This window comes from Hyposmocoma kahamanoa, unplaced genomic scaffold (assembly GCF_003589595.1).
Source record: "Hyposmocoma kahamanoa isolate Upper Pololo Valley unplaced genomic scaffold, ASM358959v1 63, whole genome shotgun sequence".
Taxonomy (NCBI): domain Eukaryota; kingdom Metazoa; phylum Arthropoda; class Insecta; order Lepidoptera; family Cosmopterigidae; genus Hyposmocoma; species Hyposmocoma kahamanoa.
Window position 1 is genome coordinate 6,169,564 of NW_020653851.1, and position 27,136 is coordinate 6,196,699.

General features: G+C 38.6%; 2 protein-coding genes across 8 annotated transcripts in view; one reads left to right on the forward strand and one right to left on the reverse strand.

The window, feature by feature from the left end:
• The first annotated feature begins 1,362 nt into the window (after positions 1 to 1,362).
• LOC113230144 (gamma-glutamylcyclotransferase-like) lies at positions 1,363 to 7,228 on the forward strand. 6 transcript variants are annotated; one of them, XM_026463927.1, is made up of 5 exons: positions 1,363 to 1,582; positions 2,078 to 2,211; positions 3,507 to 3,794; positions 6,267 to 6,361; positions 7,082 to 7,228. In XM_026463927.1, exons 1-5 carry the CDS (start codon positions 1,454 to 1,456, stop codon positions 7,099 to 7,101), a joined length of 666 nt encoding a protein of 221 aa, XP_026319712.1. In that variant the 5' UTR covers positions 1,363 to 1,453; the 3' UTR covers positions 7,102 to 7,228. The 6 variants fall into 6 exon arrangements, with proteins under 6 accessions (XP_026319712.1, XP_026319713.1, XP_026319714.1 ...); XM_026463929.1 differs by having other exon boundaries at positions 1,366 to 1,582; positions 6,298 to 6,361; positions 7,082 to 7,217; XM_026463928.1 differs by lacking the exons at positions 6,267 to 6,361; positions 7,082 to 7,228 and adding an exon at positions 5,830 to 5,915 and having other exon boundaries at positions 1,365 to 1,582.
• Positions 7,229 to 7,592: 364 nt separating this feature from the next.
• The window catches only part of LOC113230427 (insulin receptor-like), a 112,839-nt gene continuing 93,295 nt past the window's right edge, over positions 7,593 to 27,136 (reverse strand). Inside the window, exons 14-27 of one of the 2 annotated variants that reach the window (XM_026464358.1) lie at positions 26,692 to 26,868; positions 26,230 to 26,417; positions 23,004 to 23,157; positions 22,097 to 22,150; positions 19,635 to 19,829; positions 19,056 to 19,210; positions 17,109 to 17,276; positions 15,482 to 15,724; positions 15,313 to 15,401; positions 14,281 to 14,512; positions 12,956 to 13,174; positions 12,806 to 12,886; positions 11,971 to 12,217; positions 7,593 to 11,218 (exon numbers count right to left, since the gene is read on the reverse strand). In XM_026464358.1, the coding sequence (XP_026320143.1) occupies positions 10,977 to 11,218; positions 11,971 to 12,217; positions 12,806 to 12,886; positions 12,956 to 13,174; positions 14,281 to 14,512; positions 15,313 to 15,401; positions 15,482 to 15,724; positions 17,109 to 17,276; positions 19,056 to 19,210; positions 19,635 to 19,829; positions 22,097 to 22,150; positions 23,004 to 23,157; positions 26,230 to 26,417; positions 26,692 to 26,868 (2,444 nt within the window). In that variant the 3' untranslated portion in view covers positions 7,593 to 10,976. The remainder of the gene's footprint in view (positions 11,219 to 11,970; positions 12,218 to 12,805; positions 12,887 to 12,955; positions 13,175 to 14,280; positions 14,513 to 15,312; positions 15,402 to 15,481; positions 15,725 to 17,108; positions 17,277 to 19,055; positions 19,211 to 19,634; positions 19,830 to 22,096; positions 22,151 to 23,003; positions 23,158 to 26,229; positions 26,418 to 26,691; positions 26,869 to 27,136) is intronic. The other variant, XM_026464359.1, reaches the window with a different exon arrangement.

Below are 27,136 nucleotides of genomic sequence, written 5' to 3' on the forward strand. Positions count from 1 at the left end.
ACTATCACCATCTAATTGTTATAATTCAAGTAAATGTTTGGCTTAAACTAATTATTTGACTTAAAAGTAGACAAGAATGAGAGCGACAATAATGATATTTGGGTACATTTTTAATTGTCAAGTGTGTAAAATATGCTGGACCGTTATAAAAGTGCATGGATTTTAAAGTTCCCTTTGTCTAATTAATGTACAATAAAGTTTATAAAACTATTACTTAATACTTATTTAGATAGATTGTTTTACATCAATGAGAACGATTTAGTTACTAGCGATGAAGTTGGTATTTAAGTAGATTTTTTGCTAAAACGGAGATGCACATTTCTTTTTTTTTTTTTTACTTTTTTTACTTCCCAGTGTACACTCCAATCCGACAGGAGCCTCTTCTCACGTGTGCGAAGGGTGAAGGAGATGCGGTATGAACTTTTGTTATTAGGCTTTTAGGCTTTTAGTTGAATTGACACTAATGATAAGAAAAATTTAAACACATTTTGTATTCCCAAAAAAAAACATATTTGTTTATAATAAATTGGAAAGTTACGGTATGTATTCGACGTGCAAGTTATTAGAGTTTATCCTCGATGAGAAATATTACGATTGCCACGAGTATTTAATTTTGTTTCTTCATTTCTTATAATAGGGCGACGCGACGTGGAACCGGCTCCCATGAATGAGAAATTGCCCACTTTTTAAATTTTTATTTATTAAAAAAAAGGAAGCAAGCAATTATATTATATAAATAATGCTTAGCATTCATGTAATAACATAAAAGTTAATGAAGGGGACACATTTTTGGAGGTTATCTGAAAACGACCCAAACGTGATTAACTTTACTGTTGGTGACAAGAACACATTAAGATTTAGGTACACATGTTTAATACTTGCGAAAGTGTTGTAGACCGTGTAGATATAGCTTACTCTGGTTTACTCGAAGGCTCCTCGAATGTTAACTAAGTTGTATAGCAAATCACAAACCCACGGTCAACTGCCTCTGTAGATCTACTAAGTCTAAAAAGAAACGCAGTTTTCCGTAAAAATGAGCTATTAAATCACTGAGTTTTACAATCTTTTCACTAATTACTACTAGGTACGTCTAGAAAATTGTAAAATTCTACAAATAAAATGAAACCCTGTACATAGAGACGTAATTACGTGTAAAGAAACGTACATTTGTTTACGTATCAGCTGATGTTGACAGTTGACACACGAGTTGTGATTAGAGATGTCATTGTGATAACACAGAGATTATTTTGAAAATTCAATTTTCGATCGCATTTATATTTCATACATTTATTGTATAAGTTTATTTTGCATTGTTTAATTTTCTTTCAAACAAAATTATTGTTACATAGTGGGATGCTGAGCAGTTAAATAAAAATCAAAAGTGCACAAACGACTATTCTGTCGACAAATCTTCAATAATACAAACATTTTTTCGTTATATATAAGAAGTACAATGAGCGGAACTGCTATGGCTGAAGTTCCCAATACCTTCCTTTACTTCGCATATGGAAGTAATTTATTGAAGAAAAGAATTCATATAAACAACCCCTCGGCAGAATTTTTAGGAATTGGAAAACTCGAAGTAAGTTGTACGCCCTTTTCGGTTCTCCATCACAATGATTTGTCGGTATTAATCAATCGTGAGCCTTATCACCATTGTTTGGTATATCAATTTAAAAATAGTTATATCACTTTTATCTTTTTGGTTCAAATTCCTAAAACTGTCTGTGCACTTGACAATTTGTTTTAAATTTAGCTGCATAATTTAGTGTACCTTACATTCACGAACATTATAGTGGTTTTGTGTAATTTACACATATTACAGGCATCTTGAAAGTGTTAATACTTGGCCAGTTTTACCGTACAGATCCTTTTTATGTTGACTGTTACCTAGTTCTATTTATTTGCTTATTTAATTGACCTCCAGTTAACATTATTCTTTAGCCTTTGCTAAAGTACAAGTACAATATACCTAGCTATAAAATTAAAACACACATACTTCTAGCTATGATTCTCAGAAATTTTAATCATAATATTTGAGATCAGTTGACTAGATATTTAAAATTACTCATTTTAGGGGCACCAATTAGATTTTATGGGCTACAGCAATAGATGGGGTGGCTGCTCAGCTACCATAGTTCCTACACAAGGAGAACACATCTGGGGAGCCATTTGGAGGCTGGATAATAAGGATATGCCTGCTTTGGATAAGTGAGTGTGATGAGTAAACAGCACATTTAAAAAGAGACTAAAATAGTTTTAAGAGACTAAAACATTTTTAAAAGGCCTAGAACCTAGGCCACTACTAAGCATAGGTTGCACCACCTGTAGGCCACCACTCTGGGCCAAAACGGGTTGGAGATTTCATACAATTTTAGAGAGCTTTTGTTAACCTTCTAATTCTAATAATTATACTTAGCACGGACCACTAACTCAAGAGGATGGCTAATTTCCATAGTAAACGTAACTTTAAAAAACGTCAAAATTCTGTCATATCTAGATGGCGCTGATCAATAGCCTGGAACTAGTTTATACATATAATGTAAATGGCCGTGCATATCAATTAATTTCTCTTTAATATGAAGTATAAGAAGTCAGTTTTTTTCCTTGCATATTCATATATTGATCATGGGCTAAAATTATTTATTGATATTTGACAAATATGCGTGTCAATAGGTATTGTGTGTTACAACATAATTTATAAATTAACGCTTCCTAATATGGGTAGATGGCGCTAATCCTAAACAAAATAAAAGAATAGCCAGCACTATCCATAATAAAATCAGTTTAATAAGCGCCATCTAGTTGATTTATTTGTTATCACTAGTAATTATAGTGGTTTTGATAAATTATTGCAGCCTGTCAATGTAAAAAAATTAGTTACGGAAATAGCTATTTGGTACTCGTCGAGACAGCAGTCCTCTTGAGTTATTGATCCATGATACTTAGTAAACATTACTATAAGTGTGAGGCCAGACGAGCGTAATCTTAAGTTGCGTAGTTTGCGCTGCATTCGGTATCATATAAAAGTACGGCTTGTTTCACACGAGACGACGCAAAATGAATTATCTGCCGACTCACGGACGTAATGACGACTGACTTTCGGCCGCATCGTGCGTGAGACGGGTTGGCGCGGGTGGAGGTTGGGATGTGGGAAGGGGTCACTTTGGTATAAACGCTTAAAAAGCAACTGAATGAAATACGTTTGTCTGGCGCTCCAACCGAATTTCGGTCGAGCGCCAACTGCGCAACTCACAAAATTACGCTCGTCTGGCCTTACCTTAAGATATATGTGGCAATAAGTATCTCTAAAACGAACTAATCTGTTATTGTTTGAATTTCTTGCAGCATTCAAGTGATATTTTTTTAACTGCAATTGATCAGTTCACTATTCTACTGCATACTGAACTCAAACAAATTAGCATCCAAACACTATTAACGTCACTCCAGCGCTAACTATAAAGTTTAACTTAAAACCTTTAACATTATTAACTGCTTTTTTCCAGCCAAGAAGGAGTTGGCGTTAAATGGTATTTCCCTAGGACTGTTCCAATAATTCTGCCAGATGGGACGAATGTTCATTGTCGTACATACCAGCAAACTAAAAACCCACCTCCTCGAAGACCTGGCGAAAATATCCCCCAAGATAGACTGCCTTCCATAACCTACATGGATGTCATTGTCAAAGGGGCCATTGAATGCCAAATGCCTGATGAATATATCGAACTCTTGAAGAATATACCTAACAATGGTAATAAAGCAAATGAAGAGATGTTGGACCTGCTGAAAGAAAAGTAATTTTTTAAATATTCTACCAATATACATACTTGACAGTAAAATTACCGAACCATCCCTGATTTTTATACTTGATGCTGTTTCTGGTATTACAGTTTCTACTACATTGCAAGATATAATATCAATGAACATATTGACCAAGGTTGTTTAAAGCCTGTAAAATGAGTTGTACCTTATTGCCTACTACCCTATTTAATGAAATAGGTATCTACTTAAGTGTTGAATTATTTAGGCCAATTGCGCCGATATGACGCGAGTTTTTATGAATACAAAAATACAGTTATATTAGAATAAATTAACTATAAAATAAACCTTCATTAGGCTCAACGAAAAAGAAGAATATGTTTCAACTTTTTAAATTGGTTTAAAAAGCAATAATAACTCTTTAATAATCTTCTCATCAGCAGCAGAAAGTATAAGATTCAGCGGCGGGCGGTGGCTTATCACTCTTGCTCTTAAGTATACATAAGTAGATAAATTACCAACAAGTTAGATTCGACTCCAGCGGTGTTGCGGAGTCCTAAGCTTCTTCTATTGACGACACGAACATTGATGTCAAAGTCAATATGTCATTTCATATTGTTTTTTATTGAATTATCATATCAAACATTTTAATAAAATATGTGAGTTATCATTACGTTTTCGTATTACCCACGTATATACCTACTTATTGTTTTCCACCAGATGCATCTGCCCTGACTAGGATGTGGAAAACAAACGCATATCTCCACGAATTGAAAATTACGACAAGTAATATCTTGTATAAGCCATGGCCAAACATGAATCATCATGTGTTAATCTCTTCGCTTTGCTAGCTAGTAATTCTGGACCTTGATAATCTCTGCAATACATACTCGTATTACTTATTCAAAAAACTTCGCGACACCCAAACCTTGTGTTTATATTTGCTTATTTCTGTACCATATCGTACTAGAGGAATGCGCACATTGATTAGTTTTGAAATCTTCTGAACTACCAATCAAAACAATCCAAACCCAATTTATTACAAAATCCCAAAACCAGCTTTCAATCTCACTAAAGGTAGACATGGCGAAAGGCCAGATTCATAGCCTCTTAAACACAAGCGTATCTTATTTCCACAAAATGGACTCCATTCACACTTATTCCGATTTTCCAAGATGCCTCTACGCTACGAACGGGCTCCGGCTCTTGGATTTAAATCTTTCTGCCAACCGGATTGTGGCCGCTATATCCATTCCAAAAACTGCTGCCAAGAACCAAAAAATTTGGGATCTTTTCTAATATCAGATTGTGGTTCACTAATGTGAAGCGGGTTTAGGAGTAGCTTTGATGTCTTTTTTGAACTTAAATCTCTTTTTGTTTGGAGTATTTTGGGACGAATCTGCCCGCTATCAGTGACATGCTTTCGCTCGTAGGAGCAAGTCTCTATCGAGTGGCTTCAGAAGACATTTTTATAAGATTTAGAAGTGCGTCTGTGTACCTACAATATCTGCGTAATACACGATTTAATCCCGCCAGCACCCTTCCGTTACCACCCACTCAGATGCAGCGAGATATTCATGGTACATGTTCTTATAATTCACATGAACAATTTTGCATCTCCTTTGCCGAGTGCCGCTTCTTGAACGATTTTGATAATTTACTTTTATAATAAGAACGACATTTTGACATAGGTACAGGCATCTTCTAGGCTAACATTTACCTAGCACCCTCGTCCACATCTTTACTTTCCAAGAGGTGAGGTTGTTGTGGATTAACGTATATCTCTCATGTTTAAAAGAAGATTTTGAAATCTAAAATGTTCCTATTAGTTTTTAAATTCATAGGTAGTACATTTTAAATTTTATACGTGTGTAATTCGGATTACATAATTATTTTATTTTATTTTTTTACATAACGATGAGAAGAGGGGCGCCACAGTTACCGACAACATTTTACTATTTTGCGTACGGTCCTAATTTACTCACATTTAGAGTTCATATGTACTCACCTTCTGCGGAATTTGTTTCCATTGCGCGACTCGATGTAAGTAATGTATTTCTTTTTTTTTAGTTCGTTGAATACGCATAGGATCGAAGCTGTAGAATATAGCCCTACCGTAAAGGAATTTGTATAAACTAATAAATTAAGCTTCGATACAATACTACGCTTAATGTATGTGGTGCTCCTACAGGTGGCGGTTCAATTTCTTTTCACCTTATTATAAACAACTTCACCAAAACACATCAGTCTCTGCTACTTTAAAAAAAGTTTGCTTCAATCCGAATATTTAAAGTATTTCAGTGCTTGTTTTTTACATACACGTATAGGAATGCTTGGGTAAAATTGCTATGAAAATAAACATTTATTTTGATTAACCAAAAGGAACGTATGTACGATTAATGTTTAATCCATGATTGCAAAAATGGTTTACCAAACTATTTAACCGTTTTAACATCTCTGTCATATAGAATTACAGATTAGATTTCATTCATTATTCCAATTTTTGGGGAGGACCTGAAGCAACCATTGTGCCTACAGCGAATGCGCATGTGTGGGGAGCCATTTGGGAAATCAACCGTAACGATTTGGTGTCACTTGATGAGTAAGTATATGTTGACTATTTAGCAGAGAATATGCTGCCGACATCCTACCAAAAACAGGCAAATGCTTTTGCGATCTTCAAAAATTGCCCTATGCCCTAAAAACAGTGTGCTCCAGAAAGTCAATAAAGTCATCATTTTCAATCAGCCGAGATCAATCTAATTTGTGAGTTAAATCAACTATTGTTCCGATTTGAAATGTCGGGAGAGGCAACAAAAATCAAGCTGCTGGTTGCAGCATCACGTCAAGGTTTAGTTTTAGCAGCAGTAGAGCTTCTTACGAAAGAGTTCGTCCAGGGAAGTACTGCCACCTTACCTACTTCTGCCGCCAAGCAATAATGTCAGCATTACTGTGTTCCAGTTTTGAAGGGTGAGGTTACTGGTGAAATTACTGACACATGGTGCTTGTCAACTTATGTTGCGACATGCACCCTGAAGGGTGACGGATTTTTGCGATTTACAGCTCTGAGTGGCACTGCAACTGTTATGGGCAGACGTGTAGCTTACCACCAGGCGCACGCCTTGTTCGAAGCAAAAAAAAAATTCGTTGACAGATCCCTACACTGACTGAGAAAAAAGCTAATGGTCTTTATACAGCTTAGCAGATATGGTTAAAGACCATCCCGATGAATTGACAGCTGGCGGTTCATCAAGATGACATAGAAAAGTTTGAAACCAGGCAATTGGTGTGGCATATTATTTAGACCTTTAACCTGTTTCAGCTGCAAAGGAGTGGACATAAAACGATATTATTACAAATACGCGAAGGTTCTTACGCCCCACATGGGATATTTTACATGTCGCCTTTACATAGCTAAAGTGAACCCTCTGCCTAGAGGAGATAACGACACAATACCGGTGGAGAATTGGCCTTCCTGGACCTACAAGGAGATGATGATATTAGGCGCGACCGAACACAATTTTCCCGAGTATTATATCGAACAATTGAGAGAATTGCCAGATAACGGCGAAGAAGCATATCTCAGGACTGTCTGTTTGCTTATACGGTACGGCAAGGAAGAGCCTTGCCTGTGTGCAGTTCCCGGCCGCATACCAAGAAAGCATCTAAAACTAGATTTGCAAGAACTCAAAAAGGAACGGCAACAACAAAAGCGTACAAATATTTCTACAAGCGGTAAAAAGTAAAAATAAGAGTTTTCTATTTTTTGTAACTTTTATTAATATAAATATTAAAATTATTATTAATAGGTACTCGTTTCTCATTAAATAAAATATAAAAATTGTACACTATCTCAATCGTTTGGTGAAATTGTATCTAAATTGAGCATAGAGCACAACGCTACCCCCACCACTTCATATACATAAAACACGCACACAAATCACACGAGGAACACATCATTTGGAAATTATTTTATCAGTCAATAATTTATGCATAATATAATTACTAAAATGAGGTAATGTAACTGCCTTACTAGGTGGAAATCACAATAAAAAGGAAATACTGATAAAAATAAGAGCGAAGAAATTAAATGTTTATAAAGCCCGCAGGGAACGCTGTGTGAGGCAACGTTGTGCGAGACTTGCCTCGGCTGTGCGGCCGTGCTCCGCCCCCCACAACACTCAGCCAGTGCTTTAAGCTTAATACAACTCCGAATCATACTTCGATTGCACTAGAAGCGTGGTAGTGTGAGGCGATTCGCAGCCGCAAGGAAACCGGGCTCGCTCGTTGGTACAGGAACTGTAATCGCACGCGATTCGCCGCGGCGCGATAGCTTGCCAGATAGACTCCCGCTGTTCAACCAATAGGCTATTTCCCGACATTTCGTGTAGTGCGAGATGGCACCTTTTTAATGTATGCATGCTTAAGGGGACTTACATCTCCCACTCCACTGAAATGTGCACGATTCACATACAAGGTGGAACTAAAAATATGGCGCTAATATTATACTTAATGGTACCTACAACATTTTCATAAATTGAGCAAAAGGCACTATGCAATTTCTAAAATTAAAGAAATATTTGGATTTGAACTTTGGAAATAAATTTGAAATCGAAGATTGAAATGTTTTCGCTAATGAAACAATACGAACAATGCAACGTGCCTTGAGCCCTCAACAAACAACGACACTCGATTATGTGTACACCTAGCCCACCCTATTCGCGAGCCGCGTCGGCCGCCATCCTCACAACTTGAACGGACAGAAACCTCGGCCGCCGCGGCGACCATACATTTAGACGTTAAATGTATAAATAAATACTATACGCTAACCTTTCAAGTTTCATTGCCCCATGCCCAGCCAACATCGTCGTCGAATTGCATTCCTGTAACACGTTTTCCATTGTGTTTGAGGACTCTGTTCATCTTAAGGAATGAGATAAAAAAATAGATCTATCGTTTCAAGATAAACAATTTCGTAACACGTCACACACAAATGGAACCGCATAGTCGTATGATATATGTAACGGCATGTTCACACAATCAACAATCCTGCATTCCGCTGAAGGCTGGATGTCTGAAGGCACTCGTTTATACCCTTATAGCATATTATCGTTATAGTTTTTATATCGGCCCGCGCCGCAGCGTCGCCGGTGCGGCCAGACGCTGCGATGCCGACCCTAGGATTGTTGCAGTATTGGAACTTTGATTGAATACATATAAAATCTACAACTTAAATATTCCTGTAGATTTAAAATAGTATACTGTAAGTTTTTGTGTATGGAGCTAGCGTAAATTTTACATAGTACGAGATAGATAATAACACTATACTATGTAAAGGGAACGAATTTATAACATTGCAATAATTCATACTATGAGCCCAATCATAAACTTTAAAAACAAATTGAGATTTTCTAGAGATACTGAATTACCATTTACGCAGAAAAAAAAACAAAATAAACATGTCAACAATGGAAAAATTTCATAGATACTATGAAAATAATTGTAAGTTAATTGGACTCAGGCAGAAAATACAAATACGTTATATAGAAATCGCATACAATAATTATACAAATTAAATATACGTATATCATTGGGTATATATCCCGTATATAATTTGATTTACCTGTGACAATAACATACATAAATATGTAATTGCATTCGGTCACCAGTCCTCTAATAATGTTTGCTAGTCAGACTTTAGGCATATCTGTGTTTGTCAAGAAGTAGTCTTAGCAACGAACGCTAAAATCCAACTTGCGTTCTAGCCTATGTAGCTAGATTTTGTCTATATACAGTAGAGTATATTTCGTACTAAACAATTGTTATAATATAACTATACAACAACAATAATGGCAGGTATATCTATTGCATTGTAATTGATATAGAACACATTGATTTCAGCTTCGTATTAAAGAGTCAACTGCAACAAACTATGACTATTCCCATGGGTACTATTATCAAATATTACATATGAATAAGATTGCAACTATATATAACACAGTGTTAATAAATAACAGTAGATACAGTTTTATTAGTTAGTGTTGTATAAGTCTTTGGTGGTTAAAACCGATTACTGAAACGGCAGTGGATTTCACTTGTAAAGACGGTATGAACACACTCAGTATCGTCTGCAGGTAGTTTCGAATGTTAGATGTGAATAGGGAAAACGTTAATACTGGTTTAAAGAAAGAGCTAAATGAGTCGCTACAAATGAAGTCCATTGTTTTTCTCCGTCGTGTAAAGGAAATAAACACGACGCGAGGGAAGGGAAGAACTGAGTATTATAAACAGTTGCATCGATGGCGCCGGGCGGTGGCGCTGCGGCGCGCGCGCACTCTCAACAAAGAGTGCTCTTAACAGCAACGTGGCGGCCGGTCGCCTTCCGCCCGCGCCAAGCATCAGAAGCTTGCCGGCTAAACGTCAAGAAATTAACCAAAGTAATTTGTACACGACCTTATCTAAGCAATCATTTACCTATACACACTTTACATCTTACATCATAAACTTAATATTAATAGGCTATCACCATTGTGCACCGCAGAGATTTGTTGTGTAATTAACTATGTACTTAATCGTGTTTTTTGGATCCACCGTAGACTGGACAATACTATCAGGTGTACTTATTTGTGGTGTCGCCTGTGAAACTAGTCCGGTCGGAGTGTCGGTGCACAACGGTTCATGTCAAAAACGACACTGATACAACTATATTAATGAGGTAAACTATATAGGATTCACGTCGAGATAGATCGACTCTCAATATCGCTCCAGCAAAAATATTAATTTCCTGATATGAAAACGAATCGCCAGACGAAAAAAAAAACGCACCCGTCGCGCCAGAAACGTTAAACGAATAATTGCCTAGATTAACCTTTTAAAAAAATCGTCGCCTCTGCACGCGAGCACACTCCGTGTGCAATAAATTAGTGTAGTAAATGCAGAGAAGATTTATGAAAATTTCCCTATAAAATAAGACAATTTTGAGATAAATTTACGCTAGAGTCGAAAGTGATCGGGGGGCCTTCGGGCGTCGAGCGACGAGCGCGTACGTACAAAATAAATAAAATAACACAGCGAGCGACAGACGCCGCTCGTGATTTCACTAACTACGCTTACACCTAGGATTCGAAGAGCCGACCGCGCGCGCGGCCGGCCTGAGGTAGATAAAGCGGCCGGGGACCGGGCCACGGGGGCCGCGGGGGCCGCGTGGCCGCCTAACGCTAGCAGCCCGTGGAGGCGGGGTCGGGGTCACGCAGGACTCCGTTGGGAGCGGCCTTTAGTGCGATGGGCCGAGGCGTGGCCGGCTGCAGGGGCTCGGCGGCCGCGTCGTTCGACGTGCGGCTGCGCAGCGACGGCAGCTCGCGCATCCACGACGCTAGCCGCCCCGACACCCCGAATAGGTTGGATCCCGAGCCCGTCGCCACCGCGCCCACGTTCACTTCCGGCAGATCCGTCTCCTCCTCTGCAACACGACACGATTGACCCTGACTACATGCACGTTGTTGGCGAACCTTTGAATCTACTCGCAAACTAAACTCTAAGCATTTCGGAAACAATTATTTTCCCATCATCCGATTGCAGTTAGGTAAAGTAACAAACAACTCATATGAACAGTTGCAAACTATTCAGTATTTTTCTTTTAATAAAAATCACTACGGGGCCGAAAGCGATAGTGCTCTAAATCATAACAGACCCTACATAATTTTTGGCCACTCAGGAAATGATAACAAAGGTGCTGTAAATTGCATGCAGTACCCGCTACTTACGGTCATCAGTGCGCGGCCTGCTCGCCACAGACTTCTGTGAAGGCGTGGCCGTGTAACAAACAAGCGTTCCATATTATTATGTATCCTCAAAATTAATACGATAAGCGTTGTTACTTCGATAAAACGTTCCGTGTTAACTTGCCAATGTTATCATTCACCGATGACCCAAAAACGATGTATAGGAATTTGTATTAATAAAATTTTGTGTACGTTTAACAATTTGCTGATATGTACTATTACCCCAAAAATAATGTGCGAAATACTCGTGCATGTTAAGAAAAGCAAGTGACAAAAAGTTTACTTTTCTTGGGTTAATATGTACAGCCACCAGAGTAGAACGGATATTATAGTTCACGAAAGGTTATTGTGCTGATTGATATGGTGTTAAGAGTTCTCTACTGTCAGCTGTACCAGTGTTAAGATACGTGCATTTCGTACGCGTACTCACCGACTGAGGTCCTCTGAAACGAGTAAAGCTCCTGGCCCTGCGGCGAGTGAAAGAAGGATCGCTGCCGGAAGCGCGGATGCGCGGATGGCGCGAGGTCCGCCACCAGCTGCAGGAAGGTGGGCCGTGCGGAGGGTCGGTGGGCCCAGCAGGCGCGCATCAGCTCGTACAGGCGGTCCGGACACTGCTCCGGTCGTTCCATCACGCCGCCCTCCACTACGTACCGAACTACTTGCTCGTTAGACAGACCCTGCAACAATCAAATTTACAATATTAGTCCATGAAAACCAAGGATACAGAACTCCCAAGTATTAGAAATAGCGTGCACTCTATTTCAATTACTTGTAATTTGGGTGTATAATGATTAACAATAGAAGGCAAAAAGTCAAAAGAAAATAGTTATAATTATCGATACAAAGATCGAACAACACGAGATGAGACGAGACGACGACGCCATAAAAACCGATGCGCAAGCCACTCGACTCGAGGTCGTCATACATACATTTATGAATGAATTTGATTGATTGCATGGATTTATTTATATATGAATGATTTACTATCTTGATATTCAATAAATAAATATTGCAAAATAAAATTTTCGCTTAAATGTGCTACAGTATATTACATAGTAAAGTTATTGTTATTACTTACAATCATATTTATTGATATGTGTATTGCTTCCTAGAAGTTTAGGTAAATAAACTCACTCTGCCTATGATAAGTGACACTTAGAATTTTGTCAAAAAGTTTCATTTACATAACTATATTTTTTTATCGAGATGTATTGAATGTATTTTTCGTGAGATTTCTCAAAAAACAAGATAATATATAAACGTACCTGATATGGTTGCATAGCGAGCGTGGCCATCTCCCATATGACGACACCGTAACTCCACACGTCGCTACTACTAGAAAACACCTGTTAACAAGAAAGATTAATGAGTAAATATGTTGAAAACAAATCACATGTTCCAGTTAAAATACTTACCCCATCTTTTAAGCTCTCGGGGCTCATCCACCGTACGGGCAGTAGGCCCTTGGTGCCTTTCCTATAGTAATCAGTCTCATAAATGTCTCTGGTCATGCCGAAGTCCCCCACTTTGACCGTGAGGTCCCCGGCGACCATACAGTTGCGCGCCGCTAGGTCGCGATGCACGAATTTTTTGGCCGATAAATAGGCCATACCGTCGGCTATTTCTACAGCCATCTGAAAAAAATAAAAAACTATTACATATTCAATGCAAGTAACGATCTTTAAAGTGGTATGTCACGGAGCTGTTTTTTATATAAAACTAGCTGTACCTGACTGTACAAGTGAAGTCCTCAGACAGTATATCCCTCTATTTATAGGAGACGCTTGCTTTACAATGGTCTCTAATATTTTTGTTGTAAATTTTGGATACTATACAGCACACACTTATCACTATATGGAGGTATCGAAGATTATTGAAGTATTCTACGCACACCGCAAGAACACAATGTGCTACATTACACAAATATTTACGTAGTTTATTTTAGTTTGTATATGCGACACAGGCGTCCGGTGCTCACTCGATTTTAGCGTCCACTGAAAGCCAGCGTCAAACCTTAATCTCGCGTGTGGCATTAATTGAGCGATCCCTTTTACATACGCGACAGCCCACACATGACATTATTCAAAATGTGTTGATTATTTAAAATTTCATGATTATATCGAGTTCTTAGGTTCGGTTCGGTCAGGTTCGCTATTGTTACACATAGGAAATGAAACTATTTTTCCGGATTTAAATCGCGTATATTTGTTTTTTCAAACAAACCGACGTTTCGGGCCCTTTGTTTATTGCCCAATGTTTATTTTTTGTTTTACTTTTGCTTTGCTTTTTTTTTACACTTTCTTTCTGTGTATTTTTGTGTTATGGCATTGCAAAATGGTTTCTTTTATATTCTATTAAAGTATTGTCTTTACAAAATTTTGCGGGTGTGGTCACAACACACGAAACTTTTATGGCTATTCAATAAATAATAATAATGGAATGCAAAAATGAGCAACATACATTGAATATAACGTCATACAACGTATTTTTTTATTGTTTGTACAATCTCAGTGGTTTATGAAAATATAATGAATTGCGCTCATTATTAAATTAATTTTTTTTTTCTGAGAAATTATTAAAGTAAAAGTATGGTCCTTATTAAATATGTAGGTAGACAGTATAGCACCTGTTTAGGAGTCAATTTATCCAATTAACACATTATTAGTACACTACAGTAGTAGTACATTTAATTTTGTTTAAAATACATACGGGACGGTACAGACACACGGTAACTTATTACCTGTAAAATGTTTTGTAATGTAGGCGGATTTGATGTGTTATCCTTTTTCGGCAGCGAAGACTCGCTGTCAGGTCTATGACTGCGCAAATATGTCTTTAGGTCTCCGTTCTCCATCAGCTCCATAACGACAAGTGTGGGCTGGCCACGGGACACCACACCTAGCAGTCGCACCACGTGATGAGTGTCGAACGCCTTCATTACCGAGGCCTCATTTAGGAACTCGATACGCTCCCTGGAAAATAACGGAATTTTATATTTTCCTAAGTACAAACGTTTTTTGTGCTTACTATTTTTATTAGTATCTTCACCCTTTACCGCTAAGTAACTGAGCAGTTAGCAATAGCGCAAATATTCGATTGCTTAAGGTAGAGTTTCGACAACGCGGCAATGACGACAGACGCCGTGACAATACATCAGTATCATTTCGCTATGGTTATATACAAGAGCCTTATAGAGCGCAGCTTCACTGACGCGTATTTCGCAAGGCTACGATTTCGCGAACGATTCGTAAATTGTAGACAAGACATTGAGGACAATGTGTCATTTGTTTCATAAGGACTAGCTTGCGCGTGCAGCCCTTCCTCGAGCTATGATGCACTTTTACCAGAATGTTCAGCAATGTTACCAGAATCTTACATTTTTCGTAAGTTTTGACCTACTCGAGTAATATGTAAGTAACTTTGGTTTTAAGGCAATTTTCGTAACTTTTGACGACTTAAATTCAATATTTATTATTGTAAATCCTAAATAGTTAACGAATAAAAAACTAACCAAAATATATAATAAAGGAATTTGAAAAAAAAAGGAAATCAATCAATTACTGGATATAGCTCATTTCTTCTTGAACTAGCAACTACAGTTGCTTTTTCATTTTTAGGATTAAGGCGTAAGTAAAAAAACGAACTTGTAAAATGTAACTTATGCAGCAAAAATGTAACTTTTCTGGTGACAAAAACGAACTTTCGAAGCAATCGGCCGAGAGATCGCATTTAATTAAAAAAACCATCTGATTCTGGAAATAACCATTTTTACCTGTCAGTGGCATGTTCATTGACAGTTTTCACAGCGCATCGAGTTTCCGCTTTGCCTTTCTCAATTCCCTTTGCGATTCCTTCGTACACCTGAAAAAAAAAAACAATAACTTATACGCTTTCTGTATTCACGAGAATCCTAAACTATTACTACTAGTTTACCCACTTACCATGCCAAAAGATCCCTGTCCAAGTTCCCTGATTAACTCGATATTCGCTCGCGGCACTTCCCATTCGTCTGGTACGTACACAGTCGAGACGTATTCGGGGTTAACGGTAGCAAACAGTTTGTTGGCTTCGGCCGGTTGCAGGAACCCTCGCTTGGCGTACCAGATGCCGATGGCCAGTATCATGGTAAGAATAATGCAACCACCCACTACTCCCCAAACCCATTCATGGCCTGCTGTTTTTTCCTGGAAAACCATAACGTTTTCGTGTATTAATTTAAACCTGTTACTGTGTTTTTCAATTGTAATTAATCACTATGTAAATATAATATATAGCGAGGTTACTCCTTTATAAATTGCTTTATAACATGATGATGTCTAAAAAGATATAATAATATACAGACAGTGTGGCACATAGTAACATGTAAATTTTTCAAATATTTTTTTAACGGAGACGCGGGGACGGGTGAGAGGGGGAGTGAATGGCATCGAGATATAGATGTGTTTGCGCCATTTTTGTCGCCATGAAATAGTTACTGGAGGATAAAGCGCCTCTTGTTCGCGCTTTTACAAAAATAGTCGCTCTTACATCATTGTCCGAAGTTTATTCCGAATATGATTTCAACAGCAACAAACACTATCCTAGTGTGAATTTGATAAAATATTGGTAAAACAAATTGGTAAAAAGAGATAGCTTCCACATACAAACCACGAGAAAAGGCCGTAAACTAACCTCTCTCTCGTACAAACGAATGCGTAGAAGAAGTAAAGAGATCGGTAAACGTTCGGCTGTGTTGGGATTGTCTCGAATTTCGTTACAACGAATTTTATAACTCTATTTAAAGTTTCACTGGATGAAGCGCTTTTTCATGTAAATGGTTTGTCAACAAACAGAATTGTCGATATTGGAGTGATGTGAACCCTCGTCCAAAACATTAAAAATCTCTTCATTCCACGAAAGTCACTGTTTGGCCTGCCATAGCAAGTTGGGGAATTATAGGACCTCATATTTTTGAAAACTTGTGAGAATGTCAGGTTAAAGCTGTACAATGTTTCAGCAAGTTGGTATACATCAGACGCAGTACAGTATGCAAGCGGTGAAAGAAATGTTCTCTGGAAAGGTTATCTCTCGTAGAGGTGATATCACATGGCTTACTAGGTGTACAGATCTCACACACCAGATTTTTTCTTATGAAGGTATTTAAAAAGCAACGATAACAATCCAAGAACAATAAGCATATTAAAGGAGAACGTCTGTCAGGAAATGAGACTGAACTCACGACAAACATTTCAGCGCGTATTCTAAAACTTAAGAGCTAGATTAGTGGAATGTCGTAGTAGACAATTTGATTTTTAAATAATAATATGGAAATTGTTCATGTAATATTTAAAAATAAATTACAATAAACAATAGTAAGATTCGAATTTTGTTTGATTTTTAAAGCACGTTGCTATGGGTCACCCTGATTTAAGGGTTTGATGATAATATAAATTTTACTTTATGACTAGTACGTAAACGGTAAATGCAACCGTAAAGAGTAAAAATACTAGACACAGATCCCTGTGACCACATTTTACTGCGAAGAACGAAAAATAACATTTTACTACGAAATTAAATTAAATAGCATACCTCGATGTAAAAGAACGCCTTCGTCGAACTGTTGCCTGCCCCGTGCACAGTGATGGGACTGACGCCAACGCTGTAATTGCCGGGTAGGACGTTCTGCAGCACTGTACGGCATGTTTGATTGCGGCACTCGGATGCCGCTACGCATATTTGGAGACGTACGTATTGGGTCTAAGAAGAAATAAAAAGTATTAGCTAAATGAGGTAAATACAAATTATCATTGTAACTAGACACTTTTACTCGCAAAATGGCTGTCGAGGTGTGTTGTTTGTTAATGTTTGCTTGAAATTTTGTTGGAACACTTTTGTAATTGAAAATTCCGTAATAAAGTATTTATAGAAAAACTATTAATTACTCATGTACAAATTTCATCATTCGAAAACTCTATTTTTAGATATAATTCAAATCCCCGGGCAAAAAGTAGTACTGGTGGACCGCGGAGATTGGGGACCTCCGCACCGCCAGTACAGCAGCCCGGCGGGCCTAGGGCCGATGCCATCGCAGGCGCCACACCTGGAGTGAGGAGAGAAGGCTCCACAGCGCCCTTCAGGGCGCGAGTCAGGCCCTGAAGGTCGCGATAGGGCGGGTCAAGGACTCTGCGAAAGAGGAGTTCTTGGCCACACTGGACGCGGACCCATGGGGGAGGCCGAACAAAGTTGTGCGCAACAAACTGTACGGCTCATCTCCCATGGAGTCACTGGAGCTCGATCTCCTTAACCGGGTGGTGGAGGGCCTCTTCCCCGAATTGCAGCCCTTCACCCCACCGACTATGGTGCCCTCCAGAGCAGACGGGGGGCAGACTGAGGAATCCCCCCCCGGAAATCACCGTGGGGGAGTTGGAGTGGGCGGTGAGACGGCTGCGGGGGCGGAAGAAGGCCCCTGGCCCGGACTGGGTACCGGGACGAGTCCTTCGCATTGCCCTGAAGCATCTCATGGATGACTGCTTGAGGTCGGGGTTGTTCCCGAGATACTGGAAGGAGGGAAGGCTCGACCTGGTGCCCAAGCCGGGCCGACCTGCGGACTCCCCCTCGGGGTTCAGGCTCCTCGTCATGCTGGACGAGGTGGCGAAGATCCTAGAGCGAATCATCGCCTCCAGGATCAACGAACACCTGAGGGGGACAGTACGGGTTCAGGGATGGACTCTCCACCCTAGACGCCCTGGAGTCGCTGCGACACATCGTGGAGGAGGGTAATGGCGAGGAGGAAGGCGTGGTGGCTGTGTTGTTGGACATAGCCAACGCCTTCGGCACTCTCCCCTTCGCCGTTATCAGGGAGGCGCTGAGGTACCATAAGGTCCCCAGGTACCTCAGCCGTCTGGTAGAGCACTACCTGGAGGACAGGGTGGTGCTCTACCAGACGAGGGAAGGGAGGAGCGGCGAGCGCCCAATGAGGTGCGGAGTACCCCAGGGGTCCGTATTAGGACCACTACTATGGAACCTGGGGTACGATTGGGTGCTGAGGCCAGCGGGCTCTGGACAGGGACTCCGGAGCCTGCATTGCACGGCCTCACTCGTCTGGGGGGCGGGTCGGAGGACAACCGACTCGCCCCTCTGTTGGCGCGGGAGCCCTGGCTAGGGCGGCCGGGCGGCGTCGTGGTGAATGTTCACCGATCCCACGGCACCGACTCAACCGACGAGAGGGAAACCCGGGAGGGGTTTTAGTAGGCGTTTAGTTAGGCGTAGGCCCTCCAGTCTGGAGGGAGAGTCCCCACATAACCCCTGAGTCTCCCTGGGCTCAGGGGTATCCATAAAGATTTCCCCCGTCAAAAAAAAAGGTATTTCTTGTTTTGCCACGGCTTACTTAAGGTAATTTTCACGCTTCGCTACTGATACTATCGTCACTTTAAATCAATCTTTCTGTTACTAAGAATGTTATACTGAAACGTGCTGAGTTATTACTATTTAAATGGCAGATATTTATTTCATTAGACGGACATGAAAGGTGCAAACCTGAGCGCCGTCCTCGATGGGTGAATAGTGCACTTTGTAGGCAACAACAAATCCATTGGGGTTGAGAGGCGGCGACCACGTCACGTTAACCTCGGGCAATGTGCGGTTTGAAGGAATTATCGTTGCACGCACGTCGCGAACTACGTCTGCGTTCACTGTACCACGAAATGAAATACTTTAAATCAATTAACGTCACCAAACTAATTCTCTGTATTTGAAATATTAAATTATGGTCCTACATGTTATACTCATCACAATTTTGACGACTTGGTAGCGGAAGGTTTACTTAGCATTGTAAGCGCTACATGGGAAGTCACGGATTCGGTTCCAGAAAAAACTAATTTGGGAAACTAACGTTTTTAAATCGGTTCCAATCTGGGTGTTCTGGGTAGAGCCCCAAAGTGAATTGAAATGAAAAAAATGAAAAAAGTACTCATTGTACAGGGAAAGTGATATTAAGTAATTGTTTTTGTCTAGCATCGCTCTAAGCTCTTATGAATACGAACTACGAACCACCACTTAGGATGTACCACTTTAAAAAATCGGTAGTAATATAAAAATTGCACCCAAATTACTCACATAGCTCTTGCGTCCGGAAAGTGTTGTAAGCGCGGTCAGAACACCAGGCGTCGGCATAATCAGCATCAGATTCGTTGGCCTGCTTAGCTCGACACGCCCACACGTTCACCGTATACCAAGTGAAATGCCGCATATGGTCCACCTTTAATGACTCCGTATTCTTGTCCAGCACGTAGTACAGCGACTTCACGTACCCTGTAGAACGAATGTTACGTGCCTTACCCAGCCCGCATAACAACTTCTATAGTGCAGACACTACGGTTATACATATTTTAATTTGAAAGGTGTAGTGTACATATCTTTTAGTTTAAGAACTGGACAAAAAAGTCTTTCATTAAAAGATGCGTAGCGAAAACGATTACATCATTGAAGTAAGTTCTTTCTTTGTAGTTGATACCTATTGACACCATTCTGATGCTAAGCGATGTGGAATATCTTTTCGTGTTGAATTTAACTTTGAATAGAATCAAATTCTGTCATAGTGTGAACGTAACGCAATGATCGGCCTGCTTTATTAGTACATTTTACTCGTATATAAAGGAATCGGAAACCAAACGTGTGGTTAATGTTTTTAAAAATATGACGGCATATATGTAGTATGGTATAACGGGTTGATTTTCGTAACTCTACGTGGTAGCGTCTATTTTGCACGCTTGAAAATAAGTCGGTCAACAGGTAAGTTACATGTTACGACAATATATAATTACAGGTGTAAGTTATATTTGTTTTATGATATCATTATTGGAGCTTAACTTCCGCCATTACATGTGGCGCATTTTATTAAAAAAAGGCAGCGTATTTTACTCTTAGAGTCAGTTCTGAATTATTATTTGTAGAATATACTTCGTTTAAAATTCCGACGTTAACTACATTTCCCTGTGGATTGACATATGAATGGCGTCTTTCACGAGAACCTTTCGTCGTGCAGTGTAATTAAATAACCAAATTAATGTAAAGGCATCTTTGTACTAAATATAGTGTACTATCAGCAATGTCGAAGCATTACCACCTTAAGGGTTCTTTTTGTGTGCAGGCAATGGCGGCCTGAAGCGGCCACCTGTAGCTTAATTATTCATGTCAAACAATGACGTTTAGCGACTAGCCTCGATAATATTTTTGTTACAAACAAAAGCTTTTCACAAAAACGGGTCACCAAAATAAGTGGCGGGGCTAGTAAAGTCGCACAAAGACGGCGTGGTGATTTTGATTATTTTAGAGTTCTAAAACGTCCGCTTCAACTATTATCGCTGCCGAGCTATGGTACAGCACAGTTATTTAGTATTCACATCACTCAGACCACTAGCAATTGCGCGCAGGCATAAGTGTACAATAAATTTATTCTAAGGGTATACACCAAGTGAATCATCCGTATCTTCTTCAATCAAGCTGAAGCGCGATTCATTAAAAATTATAATGAATTGTGCCTCCATTATAATAGGTTATCGAAATGTACGTCTCTCATCGGATAGGAATCCGGATTAACTTCTTTTTTTTCTTCCCAAGAACTTTTCTCCTGTCTTCTGCCGTAAATGTGTTGCAGGCTTTCTTTTTGTTTATCTTTTATTACTTTGTTCTTTTAAATTCGTAGTTCTTTGCTTCTAAAAAATGATACTTTAAGATAGATTTTCCGTTTACTTAAAAATATCCGTCAAGATTTTTTTCAACTACATTATCATTTACTTTTTACTCCATTTTAGCAGACATTTTTGCTAACGTCGAGTAGAACTAGATGTTCAATTTCAATGATAAATGACCCTGTCGTTTGCGGAACCAGACTAAGTTAAAAAAAAGCGCCATAGAACTTAAAGAACAAAATATTGACGTTTCACAAATACAAACTACATTAATCAATGACCATTCAAATACAGAAATATTTTATGTTTCATTAATAGTATTTTATCGAAATAAATCCACGTCTGTGTTCCTAGAGGAAATAGATAATTTATTTGGTTGTCTATTTTGTCAAATTATTATTAAGTTACGTTCCAACGTCATTCCTAGCTGTCAAAATCACAATGTTATCTTGGTTCCACTGTACAATCACCGCTTGCAAACAAAACTGTCCTGGGAGTGGCAAGTCTTCAACTTTGCTGTTAGTACATTTCAATACTACAAGTGATAAAAAAGACGATATAAATATTCGTATAAAATATGGTGACATTGAACAAAAATAATCATCTACTTTTAATATTTGAATAATACAGCATGCTTTTAAAAAATCCGTCAGACGAGGTAACAGGCTTTAATTGAACTTAATATGGAACTATAATCAAAATACTCTACAAAACATGCCAATTATTTTCTACATTTTTACTCGTGCTCGATTCTGTTCGTCTGACAATTAATATGAAAATATAAATTTTTTTATCGATTATTTGTTTCTCGATAATTGATATACTGCATGCAGCAACCAAAGACCCGTGTGAAAACAAAATACTCTCGTTGTAAACAAATTTTATAACCTGTACTATTGTCCTTTACGACGCATACGTTAGGCTCGATGCGACTGCACTTCACTGAAATGAGAATGTTGTATGGCCGTGATGAGGGGTGTGCGACAAGCATGAATAGGACACTTGACCGATGAATTAAAAAACATACAATAAAAATCCAAAAAATAAAAGTTTTTAACAAAGGGGCTTCTTCTTTTACTATCATCACTGGATTCCCTTGCCAATAGTAAACAGGTCACTTTAGTGATATTTTAATTTGGTGTTTGTTAAATTAATTGCATCGCAGCACAAAAAAACTGTGGTAATATTTTTTTGTCATATGTAGACTTCACGCCATTTTCCCGTTGGGGTAGAGAAAGACTTGTTATGAGCCTGACATACATCTATCGTCCGTTAAGGTACTTTTGACCTAGTGTTTAAGGCATCCTCAATTGTCCGTGGTAAGATTGTCTTGGTGGGCTCTTACCAACTTGCCCGCTCATACTCGCCTCATTAACCTGTCTCGTTAATCTTCTTTCATTCACAATCTTGTCACTTCAATAAAATACCTGACATTGTTTTCAAAAACTTCCTTTTTTTTTATTTTTGTAAGCAGTGGTGAAATTAGAGGAGACTTATCAATCTATGTCTCAGGGTGACGGACTCAGTGACAGTGCTTCTCAGAACTTTGTGTTTTAAAACGTTGAGTGGCACCGCATCTGGTATGGACAGGCGTGTTGCTTATCATCAGGCGCACGACTTGTTCGTACTGTCACTTAATATCATAAAAAAAAGTCAAGTGCCCTAAGGAATGATGAAAATTAAAAGCATAGAGAAGGTGGCTTATAGGCGACACAAACATGTACAGTACAAGTGTTTTAGAAATAATGATGATATTTAGTACTTTTTAATTTATATTAATTAGAAAGTAACGCACCTCCTTCCGTAGAGTTGGTATAGTTCATGCCGAGAATAGGTTTGTTGTTGCGACTCAATATCACCAGGGTACTCAGGCTTTCATCTTCGATGGATCGTCGCGTTCGAACGCGACGGGCTGGATGTGTTTTGTTCTTTTCAGTTTTCACGTAAACCTAGAAGAGATTAAGTGACCGTTGCATAAACGTAAAGAACTACATATACTAACTACAACGAACTACACTAGGTCGCTTAATAAATAACTCACTCACCATATACGGTATTTGTTAACTTTACAGGCTTGTGCTAGGGTCAAAACTATTACTTGAAAAATTTTGCAAAATTATTATTGATACTTTTGATCCGACTGGACTATATATGTTGATTTGCATTCTCGCCATATTTACAGAGATCATTCTGTATCCGAAACTGAACCCAAATCACTAAAAAAATAAATCGAAAAAAAAATCGTATTCTATCGTAGTATTAAATTTAGGTAATCTGGGAAACAATAAAATATCATTTTTAATAGTATTACGTATTAATAGTACCTATTACGGTTACACTTTACGAATACTAAACGAACGAATAAACTTGAATTAGAATCACTTTTGACTGCGAAGTCAAAAGTAACTTCAAAAGGGTTAACTCCCAATGTTATGGGCAAATGAAAATTGATTTACTGGCAATATTGATGTTAAAAATAAATTTATTTCATTTTTAGTTTTAGTTACGACAATCAAAAGCAAACTTACCTGCGGAAATTAACCTCAGTAGTTTTATGATCAGTTTCGAACCGAGAATTGCAAATTTTAATTACATATTTCACCGTTTTTGATACTTTTTTGTCACGTCTCGGTGACGTTGTACTCACTCGAATTCAAGATGGTGACTAATGTCACTGTTGCCTGTGGCAACAGTACCATGGGGCCGTTTGGAGGCGCAGATTGCGCATATATTATTTACAAGTATAATATCATTGGGTAGATCAGTCGACCTTGCTTCCCGTACTGCGTCTACGTCACACATACATTCTATTCTAGTCTGTCACGAAATGCCACGTGGTTTGGTATGGAAACAAGAGAGTTAGTAGTGCAAAGAAGAACCGCTACCAGGTTCACCAGGACCTGCATGGTAATCCATCAAGTACAAGTATGTCTCTATTCTTATGACAAATGTTTAGTTTACGCAGACGATACGAGTGTAGAAGTTTCTGTTTTCAAAGTTGTGGAGTCTAATGTTGAAACGAAACTCACGTGCGAATCCCTGCATCGCTGGTGGTGGCTCCGGTACGGAGTCAGCCACTGTAGACCTAGGTACTTCTAGCAATACTTGCATGTAACTTAAAGTTGGTAAGTACCAAGAGTAAGTTACAAAAAAACATTTTTCAGTCTACATTTCTAACTAATGTAAATAAATAGTAAATTATAACAATACTCTAGTACAATCATAATTTAAAAAAAATGGTAAATAAGCCATCGAGAAAGGTTACGTATCGTTCGGTGAAGGTTGATTGATCGCTTGAGACAATTTTGCAAAACTTTACTAGATACAATTAGCCAGAATATTGATCGGAATATTTTTTTATACTTTTAGGTGATTTAGTATTATTTCTATTATTAATTTCTTAAATGTGGCGAGAATGCAAATCAACATACTGTATTACTATTTAGTGGAGTATTTTCACAAAAAATATATGAATATCTTGACAGTAAAAACATCACGAAATTCAATAAAATAAACATTGAAATTCAATATAGGGACATCACTTCACAGTCTCTAAGGTACCTGTCTGGCTGAAGAAACTTTCATAAGTACCCCACAGGTGGCGCTATGGCAAAATAGCCGTTTAAATCCAATATAAAAATCTGCAGCAAGCGCATGACAAATTCGTAAGATCTGCTGACTCGAACAATTGGTAAGAGCGGTAGCCACGGTGAGGCAACAGATGTTGGTTCGCGTCCAGTCGGACCGAACACATTTTTCATTGTGAACAAACATGTTCGATCTTTGTATCAATAATAATAACAAGTTGTGGAGTATTTTCACAAACAATGTATATATATATTAGTATATTATAAAAATATAGAATATCATGGTAGTAAAAACATTACGATATTCAATAAAATAAATATTGCAAAAAGTGCAAACATTTTTTGGCTTTCCCGAAAAGAAAATATTCATTTTGAGATTTTTTTAATTGTAATAGTGATGTGGTGGTAGCCCAGTGAGAGCACGGTTGCTTCGCTTCTCAATGTCAACGGTTCGTATCCCTGTAGTATGGTATGTATAATTTTTTACTTACGTACATTTGTTAATGTTTAGGTAGGAACACTTTCAAGGCTCAATTTACATTGCTGCGGAACGGAATGGAAGCGTACGAAAACGAACTTTGTGTCAATTGGCTAAAATACAAACTAAATACGATACGGTAGCTGCGAGAATTTCTAAAACTGCGCGAGTATTATCCGGAAGATTCGCGATCTGTTTTCTGGTACGTATCTAGTGTGCACGGTAAGCTATTTAAAAAATTCGCTTCCATTCGCAGCAAATTTCGTTCCGCGTCAATGTAAATTGAGCCTAATGGTAAAAGCAAACATTATGATGAAACACGTATTTCGAAGACTGTTCACAATTCTTGGGAAATATATAAGCCCTCCGACCCGCATTAGGCCAGCGTGGCGGACTATGGTTTAAAACTAGGGTTCGATATGTAACTGTCAAGATATTTATTTTCTTTGATATTTATATATCCGACAAATTAGCCATGGAGGTTCAGTTTTGACTCGTTAATTTTTTACTAAAAATTACAAACAGTAAGAAAATTTTGACGACCTCGGAGGCGCGGTGTAATGGTTTGCATTATATACGGTCCCGGGTGTTCTGGGGAGCCTCAGGGTGAATTCTGTTGCTCATAGTACAGGAAATTGTCTAGATTGAGACCAGGCAATTGGTGTGGTTGTTTGGCACATTATTATTAAATAAATAAACACGAAGAAAAATCTTTGGGAAAACCCATTTACTTTGTGACTTTTTTGAGATTGACATATTACACGTTTGGATACATCTCTAATATAAACACATGCCAAGACATTGAAAGCGGCAGCGTTTCGTTGTTCCAATTAATTTTATAAATATCAAGATAATTTATCAAGTTATATTTATAATGACAAATATCACGATCACTATCGCTTCAAACCCAGGCCTAAATACATTTAATGGGTTTATGACGATGAATAGAGACGTACCTGGTTCTGCAGTGCATTTTCAAATTGAATGCTTTCCCACCGCTCCTCTTCCGCCTTAGAAGTGAACTTGGTGCCACCAGAATTCTTAGTGCAGTCGCACGTGTCGTTCTTAACCTCTTTAGGCTTTTCTTCTTGCTTCTCGGGCGATTTCTCGCCGCGGACTGCGATCAGGTTCGCTAGGGCGTTTGCTGTGGATTTAATTTTACTTAGGTTACGATACACGCAAGCGAGGCGACTTTTTCAATGAAAACATAATTTACTGGAACAAGCAATAGACACAAAATTGTTTCAATTATATCTTGTACGAAACAAAGACTTTTCCCAAGTAACGTGTCACGCTTCGTATTAAAAGGTATTTGAAAAGTGTTGCGTGTATTAGTGTCAGCTGGCAATAGAAAAAGATCACGATCTGCGGGATAGAGAAACGTAATGAAAAAAAAAAGAATAATCAAGTATACTTACGATTGTCGCAGAAGTTAGTTTTGCTAGTGATGATGGTGTCGCGATTATACGTGTTGGCCTGTATCTCGACATAGTAACGCGTAATAGTCCCATTAGGCATAGCTGGCGGCTGCCATTGGATATACACTGAATGCGGCCCTTGCGGTTCCACTGTTAGCGACTGCGGCGGACTTGGTCCTATAAAAATACCAATTTAAACATGCCTTAAATTGTCTACAAAATATTTAAGTAAATACAAATCGACTCATCCGAAGAACAGAGTCCGATATGATTATATAGCGAAAAGAGAGTAAGTACGTTCAAGAATAGTTTCGTTATTCAAACTAGGGCCTATGTAAAGATATTTTGACAATTTATATACCTTATTTCGTTTCGAAAATATAAAATCGAATAACGGTCGATGTCGAATTAAATCTCAGAGTAAACAGTATAATATACGTGATTT